The following is an 11,190-nucleotide window of genomic DNA, read 5'->3' as shown; positions in this document are numbered from 1 at the left end:
GAGGACAAAAAACTTGTGCTTTTATGACTTGAACATGGGAACCAGATATTTTTACGGACTTAAAAGCGCTCGACTGAAGTGAAACCAAAAACGAGGACGTTAATATACACACCTTTAACTCAATCGCTAAGCCTTTCGGTAAAGAGAATAGAATTCAAATCTACTGCGTCTCAGCACAGGTGTCTCACTGAATTAAAGGGCTGTAATGAAACCCGCTAGTTTTTCACCTGACATCTAAGCCGGTTTTAATTTGCCTTTGTGCAAATGCATTAACGCTTCGTGTGACTTTGTAGGGTTTTATTTTTTTCTGTTGAAACTCGGAGGATTCACACCACTCTTTTACTGAATGCGTATTATATCAGGCATATTAGCCCGGTTTTAAAATCCGTCTGTTATCTTGGAAAAGCTCAAAATTGCCTCAAAAGGATATGTTCCCCTGGGAGCTGAGACTGTGAAGGCTTTTTTAAAGTCTGGGTCAGCTTTAACTTAAAATTTCTGCCTGCACGTAATCTTTTACGAGGACACAAAGTTCACGTGTGCGGGCATACTGTACAAACGTCAGCCACACTCGCCGACCCAGGGGAGAGATCTGAACATCGCCTCTCTTCTTCCATGTGGAGTTATGTCCCGCAAGAGCCCATGTGGCCTGTGCACGTACTGTAAGCAAATATTTAACTTAAAAATCAGTTTGTTAGAATGAGACAATGTGCCGCATGGCCAGCCACCGTCTCCCCTCTTTCCCAGCAGTTATTTCAGGTGAAAGGTCAGTACAAGCTTGAAGGAGGCTGCCGCTTTAAGGCTGTCTAGGGGGCGTGTGGCGACGTCACGGGGGTAAATGGTGGAGAACATTTCTCAGAGTCAGAGCGGCTGAATGACAGCTGGTTTCATCAGAATTAACTAAAGCTGCACCCCCCCCCCCCCCCAGCTACATTCCCGGTCCGGACCGAACCAGCACCACACGGCAGCTCCGCTGGAAGTAGCAAACCCTTCGCCCGCCGCAGATCGCTTCACCTCCGCTGACCTCGACCGGCGCACAAGCACTTTTTTTTAAAACAGTTTTGGTCAGATCCTCTGGGGATCAGCCACAGCAGACACGTTGTAGCGTTCAGATCACTTTTTTTCTACGGCTGTTTGTGCGACTCGGTGCCTTATTACAGCGTGACTGCCACGACACTAAGACTGCCAAGGGCTTTGTCGGCGTGTACAGGTTTTTGTTTTTTTGATTCACGAAAAAAAACTTTGGCTCACTCGCAGTCCAAGCGTGCAATCGGATACTTTTTTTTTAAAGTGCAACGCTGAAGCCACCGGGATTTCGGTAACACATGATGTACACGATCACCAGGGGTCCCAGCAAACTTGTGACACAGCGGAGAACAGGTATCCGAGTGTTTCTGATTATACCATTTAATTTCCCATCTCTTCTTTAAAGAATGGCCGTACTTTGGCATTACATTTATTTTACATGTGGCAGCGTGTCTGATACATAACATCTTCATTGCTTAATGCCTACGAGTTTTGAATGCACTGCTACATGTGTAGCCAGTGCTTAAGGTTACACAGCTTATCCTTGCATCGTTTGGATACGGTTCGGAGCGTATTTTTAAATTATTGTGTCCCTTATCTTTTAATTTTAAGGTCCTACGCAGCAAATAGAGAACAAAATTAACGACCTGAAACACAAACAGGCCCACTGGTCAGCGGCACAGTAAGTAACCGGTTAACGTTCATGAAAGACATTTGCATGACTGCGACATGATCGGCACACAATGTGACTGCCGAGGCGCTACAGCGTGGTTTGCCAGACGGAGCCCCTTCCAGCTCGGGGCTCTTGCTATGTGAGCTGCGCTGCTGCTCGGGCAGCGCTTGCCGGCTAGGTACGTCCTCATGTCGTTAAAGACGAAGGGCGCTTTTATTTTGTTAACGCATCTTCCTAACCGATTAACCGTGGGGTGAGCCAACGAGATATTATCCAGGAAGCCCCTGTCGCCCAGTTGCCAGAGCGCCTGCAGTTCGTGGCACGCCGGCGAGGGGGTGACCTTGCTTTTAGACAAGGTTACCGTGACTGTCCCTTACTGCCGTGAAACGCGGTGCCCGTGGAGAAAAGCACTGTAAAATGTTGAGCCACCCCGTTGAAACAGACTCTGCATTGAACCAGACGCGTTTTAGAAAGGACTGATTTACACGAATCAACCGGTAAACTAAGCTAAGCAAGGACACCTGCGACACGAGAGGCCTCTCCGCATTTTTTTTTTGTTCTATCGCAGTTCAGAAGTTATTCAGTTATAAACGTGAGATTAGTGGACTAATAGTGAAGACAGCTGCAGGTCAACTAGCAATTCGGGAATTGAAAGTACGATTAAACGCCACTTTTGGTTTTCTTGAGCGAGGAGCACATATAGTTAATTTTCTAGGCTTTCGTAATCGTGGTGCTGTCGCCATAGCAACCACCGTTGTGTAAGGAAGTATGGCCTCAAAAAAGTCCTCACTGTGCTGGTGAGCTCCTGCCCACATTTACAGCCAGAGAAAGACAGACTCATGCACTGTAAAGGTCGAAAAACAGAATACCTAAACCATTTGTCCCTTAATTTTAGAAAAGACAAAAAAAATGCTATTCACAAATATGGAATTAACCATTTTTGAGTATGCAAACTTTAAGCTCCACATGCCTGTTCTTATTCAGTATTTAGATTCTCTGGAAAGTGATTTCTCTGGGACCCTGTAGAAAGTTTCTCTTTTAAGGCAAGGCTTGCCTGTCCCATATATTTGTGAGCCCACTGTCTGCTGGGTTTTATTCCAGCCAAGCCAAGTGATTTAACTCTACGCCAGTTAACACTTTGTTGATAAAAAAAACAAACACATTTTAATACCAGAAACCTGCCTCTAAAAAAGTTAAGCTTATTTGAAACTACCACATTTCAGGAGTACTAAATCATTTAAAAGGCCTAATTAAGCAACTGACAGTCCAGCTGGATTGGAAATAGACCCTGAAGTCATCATGTCTGTGAAAGGAAAGACCTTCCTTAAACATGTTTCATAAGCTGCACCTAAACATGGCGTCTCACACTCAGTTCCTGAAGGCCCAGTGCCTGCTGGGCTTTGTTCCAAATATATTCTGTCGTATAGTTGGTGTAACTACCGGCTCTGAACTACTCACAGTAGGTGATGAGGAATGTCTTTACAGAAGACATTCACTTCATTAATCAACTGTAAAAGGCCTTAAGAAAAATCATCTATATGTGCAATCGAGAAAGCGAGATTAATTGTTTAATTGACTATTCCGGTCAGAACAAAAACTAGAACCCACAAGGCCCGCCGGGAACGGAGTTTGACACACCTGACCTTTATCAAGGGTGCAGATCCTTGGCACTTCCATTCCATTCCAGGTCTTTTTTCCAGCTCATCCTTAAACAAGAGAAGATAAGATCACTTTATTAGCCCTCTACAATTTCTTCCATTTGGAAGTTGTCTTTTGGCATATCCCAGCTTGCTCTCCATGAGACACATAGGCACACAGAAGGGGAGAGAGAAGTTTGGGGTCAGAGCGCAGGGTCAGCCATTTATAAGGCGCCCCTGGAGCAGCTGGGGTTAAGGGCCTTGCTCAGGGGCCCGACAGAGTAGGATTCCTCTGCTGGCCGCAGGATTTGAACCAGCAACCTTCCAGCCGCTGGCACAGATCCTGAGCCACAGAGCCACCGCTCCGCCCACAAAGTGATCTTCAGCACCAGTGTAAATTAGTTAAGGCTCAAATTAGTCATTTGCTGCAATTACATTACAACTGGGAGAAATAAAGGTTCAAAGGCTTGTGACAGAGCAGAATGGGAGGCTGACAAATTGTCATTCATTAGTTTGTCAAGTAGGCTAAGAAGTGACTTCTGAGTACCTCAATATCGTGAAAGGAAAGGATCTACTGGCAGAATAATTTCAGTTGAAAGAACTGCAAGGTCAATCCAGTTTCTTGGATCAAGAACAAGCAGCATTATCTTGGCCACAAAATAGTAAAATGATATCTGAGAAATGTTTGTGTTAAGGGCTCTCCTAGTTTTTACATGCATTCCACCCCCTTTTACCAAGGAAGGCCAGATCAGATTACTAGAGTATATGAGGTCACCAAAAACAGTTGGGTTAACCTTCATCCTTCAGCAACTAGGGGCAGATATGACTGCATTAAAATGTTAAAATAAAACTTTGCAGCTCTAACAAGGCACCTTTGATAAAGCCACCAGCCAAATACTTACAAAAATGCACAGTTTGAAAGACTAGGGGAGAATGTAGCACTCAGAAGGGTGTAGATGGGGGATTAATTTGCAACAACACCACTTCTTGGATCTCTCGCACTGTTCTAACAACATAAAACCTGAACCCAACTCTTCTCGCATTTTAGTGATCTTGTAATGGTCCCCTACAAGCCGGCACTGTGAGCAGTGTTGCTGGGCCGTGCGGTGGATATTCACAGCCGGGACCTGGAGGGGAGGCCCCCCTGTGGAGACAGCAGGGCCCGACGACAATGTGCTTGATGGTTTCTCTCCCCCCCACCCTCCCCCAGCTCTCCGGCACCCAAGCTCGTGTTTAACCGCCTGAACGGGAAGAAGACCCCCACGCTGACGCCTCAGACAGACTCGCAGGGAGAGGGCTACACGCCGGCGCACGAGGAAAATGTCAAGTTCGTATACGAAGGTAGGCCGGGATCTGAGGGGAAAGACGTGAGCTGGCATTGTTTGAAATGTGCTGATGACGTGTGCTACTGAATCGATTTTCAGTGGGGCTATAACGTGAAGGTGTATCTGAAACTAATAAGAAGCTTTTGACTCGGGTAAGTAGTGATTGTGTGACGTTTCATTCAGGTACAGTCATGAAGCTGAGAAGAGCCACTGTCATTTCTTGTCGTGTTCATGTTAATGAAAGGATTTGTAAAATAGCAGAGTAACGATGTCTTCTGCCATGGGTGGAGACTAATTTTCACCCACAAGTACGCCACCTCAGTGATGTTTTGCAGAAGTTCGCTTTCTGCCTCCTGAAAATAAGGTAGCAACTGAATTGAAAAGGTTATTAAATACGCACGGAACGAGGTCTAAATCACCGATTAACTTTAACACAGAAAAACCGACAGCTCTGTCTTCTTGCCAAGTAAGTTGTGAACACTGGGCACTTATGAACTGCAGGATAGGAGATGCCTTACATAGTGTAGTCTTTTAAAAAACCTGTCCATTGGTTCATTACTGGCATAGAATTCTTTAATTTTTAGTTTCGACTTTGTAAAAGCAAATTTAAAACCAAGAACAGAAAGCACTGTTTTACCCAAAGGGTTGTGGGAGTGTGGAACAAGCCAGCCAGCCAGTAGTTCCTTGAGTTCTTTCAAGAAATGGCCAGATCCTTGTATTGGCTAACTATCAGATGGGCTAGGTGGTCCAGATGGTCTTCTCTCATTTGTAACCTTTCAAATGTCCTTATTGAAACCCTTTCTCTCATGTAAAATTTAATTATCCTCACTCCTCTGTTTGTCACTTCTAAACAATATGCATTACTTGGTAAATAAAACAATTTCAAGAGCTACAGCTGGGAAAGCAAACATCTTTAGTATAAAAGTAAATAGTCTTTTCTACAGGTAGCAGCTGTTTAAAAATGTGTCAAATACACTTAGCCTCTGGAGTCCCTGCAAGGCTACATTGTGCCATTTCTGCCTATCAGGCTGCAGCCTCCTTGACTCCCTCAGTAATGTCATTGAGTTCAGGGCCATTCGAGAGAAGTGTTTTTCTGCTAGAAATGGCTGCAAACAACCTGTTTCTGGCCCTAATGTTCTTCTGAGAAATAAATCCTGTTACATGTCCTAAAAAAAAGTCTGTGGTTTGTGATGCAGCTACTTCAAATGACATTAAAGTACTTAACCTTTTAGCTTTGTAACATTCTAACAATTATAGTAATAGTAATTAAAGACCAAACAAATTAAGCTTCATCCGAAGCTTAATGGCTGTCCAATTAAGAGCTGCTATCTTCAATGTCTTTTTTTAAAATGAATGGCAGTGCCTTTTGTGCTAACTGAAGTTGAATTCAGGAATTCTGCCCCATGGTCTTTCAGCGACCTACAGTATAATGCTGAGCTGAAACTGCTGTCCTTCCTGCTAAAGAACACTGTGCTCTCGTTTGACACGGACTCTTAGTCGATGTCTTGGTAATATTTTAGTGTTTGCAGTTTACTGTGAAGATCCAGGCGGGTGTTATTTGGTCATTGTAATGCAATGCTTTCATTGCTTGTTTCAGCTAATGATTGTATGTTTGGAGTTGTCTTACTTGGCTGTCTTTCTAAGCCATTTCCTGGAAAATAAAACACAATTTTAATAAAGTAATAACATTTTTACAGCTTCATTTCAAAAAGAGCATATTCAAAACCGTCAGTCTAGACTGTTTCAGTTACGTATTCTGTGCATTTGTCAGTCCATGTTAAAAGCTGACCACAAGGCACACCTCTGGCAGTGCTGATAGGTCTTCAGTGTAGGATTGTGTTATCTTACAGAGGTGTGTTTTACTGTACACGCCCTTACGACACGCAACTGGTTCGGACTGACAGGACGTCCTGTGGTTGAAGTAGAGTATTGCTATGTCTTTGTCAAAGATGGCCTGTTGAATAATCAGTTCTGCCAGTAGGTCTCAACAGCAGAGAGAAAACAAAGAAAAGGTACTCTGCTATCTCAAGCCTACATGAATACACAAACTAGGAAACACTGTGAACAAATGAGTAAAGTTCAGAGCCCACTGATCAATCTATACTGGCCAGTTGTGTGATAGTAACCCAGAAGTTTCACACAACAGTTCTTTGCAATCATTGCATGTCTTCAGTGTTAAATGAAGGATTTTCATTTTCAGTTTCAGTTTACCGATTACTTCCTATGAAGAGTAATATGCAGCAGTTGAGTCTTCACTAGAGCCAAAGTAAGAATTATTCATATGTTTTTGGTGTCCAGATAGATTGTATTATTCTGGACATTGCAGTAGTGACTATTGAGAACTACATACATCTCCATTCTGCTGAAAAGAATATTGTATTTATCTGGATGACTCATTTACCTGCTGATGAAAGTAAACCCATAACCATAAGCAAGTCCACTCTGGGCTGAATTGTGAAACTACAGGGCCGAAATGGAGATTAAACAGGCTCTGCGATTAGTGTCAGCATCACTTGTAAACTGCTTAAAGGAATGGACAAGCTCAACCTGTCGGCGGCTGTCATATTCAGTTAGAAGCAGCCCAGGCCTCGTTCGCGATCAGTAGAATTTTAACGTTTTTAACTGGGAAACTGCATCAGCTATGGTAAATCTACAGACCGATCTTGTGATTAAACAAACAGATAATGTAGATCCACATGTTGTGTACACACATTGGTGTATTCGTGTTATAATCAGAGTCAGTGTCGTGTAGGTCCCTGTGCAACACCACAGTGAGAGATCAAAGGTTGAAGATTCAAAACACAGGCATGTGCTTTGAATGTGCACAGAGTCGGTATCTACCATTTTAAGTTGGAAGGGGGGGTGGGCTTGTGAGTCAGAGTTAAACCACAGTGGGCACAAAGCCAGAAGAAAGTCTGCTTAAAAAGTGCAAGCAGGAAACTCACCGCTGTATGTGCATCGCCCTCATCACGCAGAACTATCCTGACGTGCTCACACGAGCGTGGTCTTGCGTCAGGTGCCCTGCTGGACTCTCTCCCCCCGGCGCTGTGGGCAGGGAGCCAGAAGTCACAGACGCCCAGGGGTCAGGATCCCAGACCTCATCCACACGCAGCTACAAGCCTGCATTATGTCCAACTTGTTAACCTTTGAGCCAATCAGGGAAGAAGCGGATTACGCAGTTGGTGATAAAGCTGTCGTGGGTTTTTTTACTTGCTCATGTACGGTATCTTATCTGGAGCTGCTTTCGAAAGTGGCTTGTTTGAACTGTCTATTGCATTCCTCGTTATGTGCTTGTTTAACTTCTGCTGTTTAGACTTTATTATTTATCGCATGATTCCGATGAAGGATCTGTAGCACACAGCCTTTTTCAAGGCTAGATGCTATTCTCAGGAATACAGCCTTAATATAGGCAACCTGAAGCATTTGTGCATTTTTGTTATATTTCCAGTCAGATTTAATTTGACCTTTTCCTCTTTAATCTTTTTTGTGCATCTTTTACATTATGATCAGACCTTTTTTCCTCCCTAATAATGTTGGAAGGCAGAAACATTATCCGTCAAATGACATCTGCACTACAGCACTGACCACCTAAAGCCCTTAGAGCCCTTTTGAGCTCTAAATACTAGAAATTCCACATCAACTATAAATCTTTGCAAAGAATGTAGTCTTCCCGTTTAGAGACCGAATCATTCAAAAATGTCAAGTTAACCTATTAAACGTCAGTTTGGATTTTGATATTTAACACATCTCAAGTGAAAACCTGGTGACAGTCAGCCTTTCCAGTCAGTCCATACCACATGGACCACTTGGGTACCACATGCTTCAGATTCTTCCCTAAGCTGAAGATTAGGCAGTGGGATGAAGGAGCCGACTGAACCAGTAGCCTGCACTGGAATGGATTTGAAGAGCTGGTTGTTTGACAAGCACTGTTGTACAGAACTGAGAGACTGAGCCAGTAACAGAAGCTGCTCTTCACCCAACTCTGGAAGCGTTCGTTACTTTTAATACCTGTAGGCTGTTGTAATGGATCACACATGAAACTCATTGTAATGTGTTTTCATTAGAGTACATCAGGTCTGTCACCGTTTCAATGAGATGTGATGGTTCTTTAAAGAGACCCAGAAAAGCTGCGGATAGGTACGGGTCTAAATGAGCATCACTGAGTCTTACTGGTTCCCAGTTAAAAGTATTCATTGCATTCACAAAGACTTCCTTAGCTAAAATAATGTCAAACATTGCACCCTGAAACGTCCTATATTAAATACTGTACATTTCAGTTCTGTCTAAAAGGCGTCCTTGGGCTACACTGCAAGGCAGAAGTGCGAATGAAAGGGGATTGGGGACAAATGATCAGAATCACCCATGAGGCCGAACACACGGCAGCTGTGATTGAAATGACAAGAACGTTGACTTGTCTCTTAATCAGCAGAGCTTTCCTTTTTTTAACCGGGAAACAGAATCGGCTGGTTTTAACTGAAAATAAACCAGAAAATGAAGAGCCAGGGCCGCACAGCAGTCTCTTACTGTATTGTCATGAGGTCTCCGCGGCACAGGAGTTAATCTCCGGTTCCTGCTGTCTGATGACAGCTGATGGGATGAAGCTCATCCAGACCTGGCTTTTCTTAATGCTCTGCCCAATCCTCTCTGTTCTGACCTGAGCAACTCCGTCCCTGCGCTCTGCATTCGTGAGTCTGTCATGCACTTGCTGTGTATGTTGAGGTTCAGTAACCGAAACATTTAAAAGTTTAATCCCCCCTCCTTCCACACAAAGACCTGATTCCAAGCTCCGTGCTCAGTTAAAACAAATCGCACAGGTTCTGTTTAATTGTTTAATTAGTACTCAATGTGTGTCATGCTGTACTGTTTTTGCTATGAACTTGAATTCTCATAAAAAAGAATGACAATCTGGGAATTCTGTAGCTTCCTACAATTCCAAACAGGAGTCAAGGGAAACAGCAGTGGTACTGCTGTGGACACTGTTAAGATAGAGGGCAGAGATTCACGCCTATCGGGAACCTGCAACCACAGTTCACACCAATTGACATCATCAGTTATGGAGGCAGTGTTGGGTCACTAATGTGTGTGTGTGTGTGTGTGTGTGTGTTTGCAGCCTGGCAGGACGTAGAGCAGCGGATGGGAGATGGGAGACAGGCCGAGAATGGACAGGGACCAGTCCAGTACACGGAGAAGAGCCCCAGCCCCAGCACGAAGAGTGAGTGTCCATCTCCATCTCGCCTCTTAAACATGGCGGAGGTTGTCTTTTAACTTACTGTATTTCATTAGAGAGATAAAAGCATTCGATCAAAATAATTCAAATTAAATCGTCTCCCTTGGGGGTGAATAAAGGATTTTGAATTGAATGGAAATATTCCAGTCAGGAAACTTGTATCAGTTAGGTGTTTAAGATGGGCTAGAATGAAACCCAGCAGGTGTGTGGGCCTCCAAGCCCCTTGGCTGGTTATAACCTGAGCTGGTTATTTTGTCATAATAAACCTAATCTACCCCAGATCTTAACCCATTGTTATTGAGAAAATACTAAAATATATCTACCATATGGTTTCCCGGTATAACAGTGTCTGTCACCACAGAGTGTTGTGCTCCATACCGGACCACTGCCAGCTTCCCTACCCTACCTGCTTGCTGTTGTCTCTCTTGCAAGGATAAAAATCATTTGTTCACATGGCGGCTGCACAGCCATTTTAACAGCAATTAGTCCTCCCATGTGCTTTTCCTGTTTCTATAGTTTTAGTTTCCTCTGTGTAATCTACAGAGCTACAGACAGAGCTTGATGAAACAGTCACCTGCTCAGAGTGAGAGTCCCAGTGAAATCAGTTTGATTGCTGTTTGGACTGATTAACGGTTGTGCAAATGAGCTCCGTGCAGTTTGCTGTGTAACACTGTTTGATTTCTAGCACGGCGTGGTAGAAGATTGCACACCAGTCATCTCACACAATATGTATTTGCCCTCAGATTTCGTGCCCATCGACCTGGACGAATGGTGGGCTCAGAGGTTCCTGGCCAACATTGTGAATCTTTCGTGAAGAGAAGCCGGTTTTGGCTACAAAAGCCGACGTCTGGACTCAGGGGACTCCGCTTGATATCTGCAGAGAGCTCGGTGTGGCTCGAATTCCCACACTGCCATGACATTCCCTTGGCAACATGTGGCTGAACTCTGACCCCCCCCTCCAAGCCCCTCCCCCCACGCCACAACGCCATGGAGTGTCTTCTACCTGCTGGCCAATCAGAGGATCGCTGTTCTTTTTTTAACAGATACTGTTGTGAGAAGAGATGTCTCTTACTTGGCTGGTAGCTGCTTAAAGTAAAGGGTATTTTCAGTAATACAGCGAGTGCTGAAATTTTTTTTCCCCAATTTCCCTGAAATTTTATCCGTAGGGTCCCATCTCTCACCTGCTTTTTGTTATAACAGAACCATGAATTACTTGGACAAATTTATCCTTGCACTCTTTAAGAAGTGGGTGTTTAGCTGCCAGGAGATTCACCCAGCTGATCGTCATTTAGTTTATCCTCAGGT

At 44.0% G+C, this 11,190-nt stretch overlaps 1 protein-coding gene across 1 annotated transcript; it reads left to right on the top strand.

Moving 5' to 3' along the window:
* The first annotated feature begins 854 nt into the window (after window positions 1-854).
* mcrip2 (MAPK regulated corepressor interacting protein 2) lies at window positions 855-10,992 on the top strand. The gene is made up of 5 exons (XM_088937037.1): window positions 855-1,377; window positions 1,636-1,705; window positions 4,544-4,674; window positions 9,769-9,870; window positions 10,629-10,992. The coding sequence occupies exons 1-5, from the start codon at window positions 1,323-1,325 to the stop codon at window positions 10,697-10,699; spliced, it is 429 nt and encodes a 142-aa protein (XP_088793163.1). The 5' UTR covers window positions 855-1,322; the 3' UTR covers window positions 10,700-10,992.
* Window positions 10,993-11,190: the final 198 nt, after the last annotated feature.

Source organism: Atractosteus spatula, chromosome 18 (assembly GCF_055471065.1).
Source record: "Atractosteus spatula isolate fAtrSpa1 chromosome 18, fAtrSpa1.hap1, whole genome shotgun sequence".
Classification (NCBI taxonomy): domain Eukaryota; kingdom Metazoa; phylum Chordata; class Actinopteri; order Semionotiformes; family Lepisosteidae; genus Atractosteus; species Atractosteus spatula.
The sequence above is the reverse complement of the archived record's forward strand: the minus strand, read 5'-3'. Positions and strand labels throughout refer to the sequence as shown.

What these genes read in the sequence shown, in the direction of transcription:
- mcrip2 (XM_088937037.1), top strand. Translation starts at nt 1,323, where the DNA reads ATGATGTACACGATCACCAGGGGTCCCAGCAAACTTGTGACACAGCGG. An exon ending in TGTGACACAGCGGAGAACAG is followed by an intron (nt 1,378 to 1,635) that starts GTATCCGAGTGT and finishes TTTAATTTTAAG; the next exon opens with GTCCTACGCAGCAAATAGAG. An exon ending in TGTCAAGTTCGTATACGAAG is followed by an intron (nt 4,675 to 9,768) that starts GTAGGCCGGGAT and finishes GTGTGTTTGCAG; the next exon opens with CCTGGCAGGACGTAGAGCAG.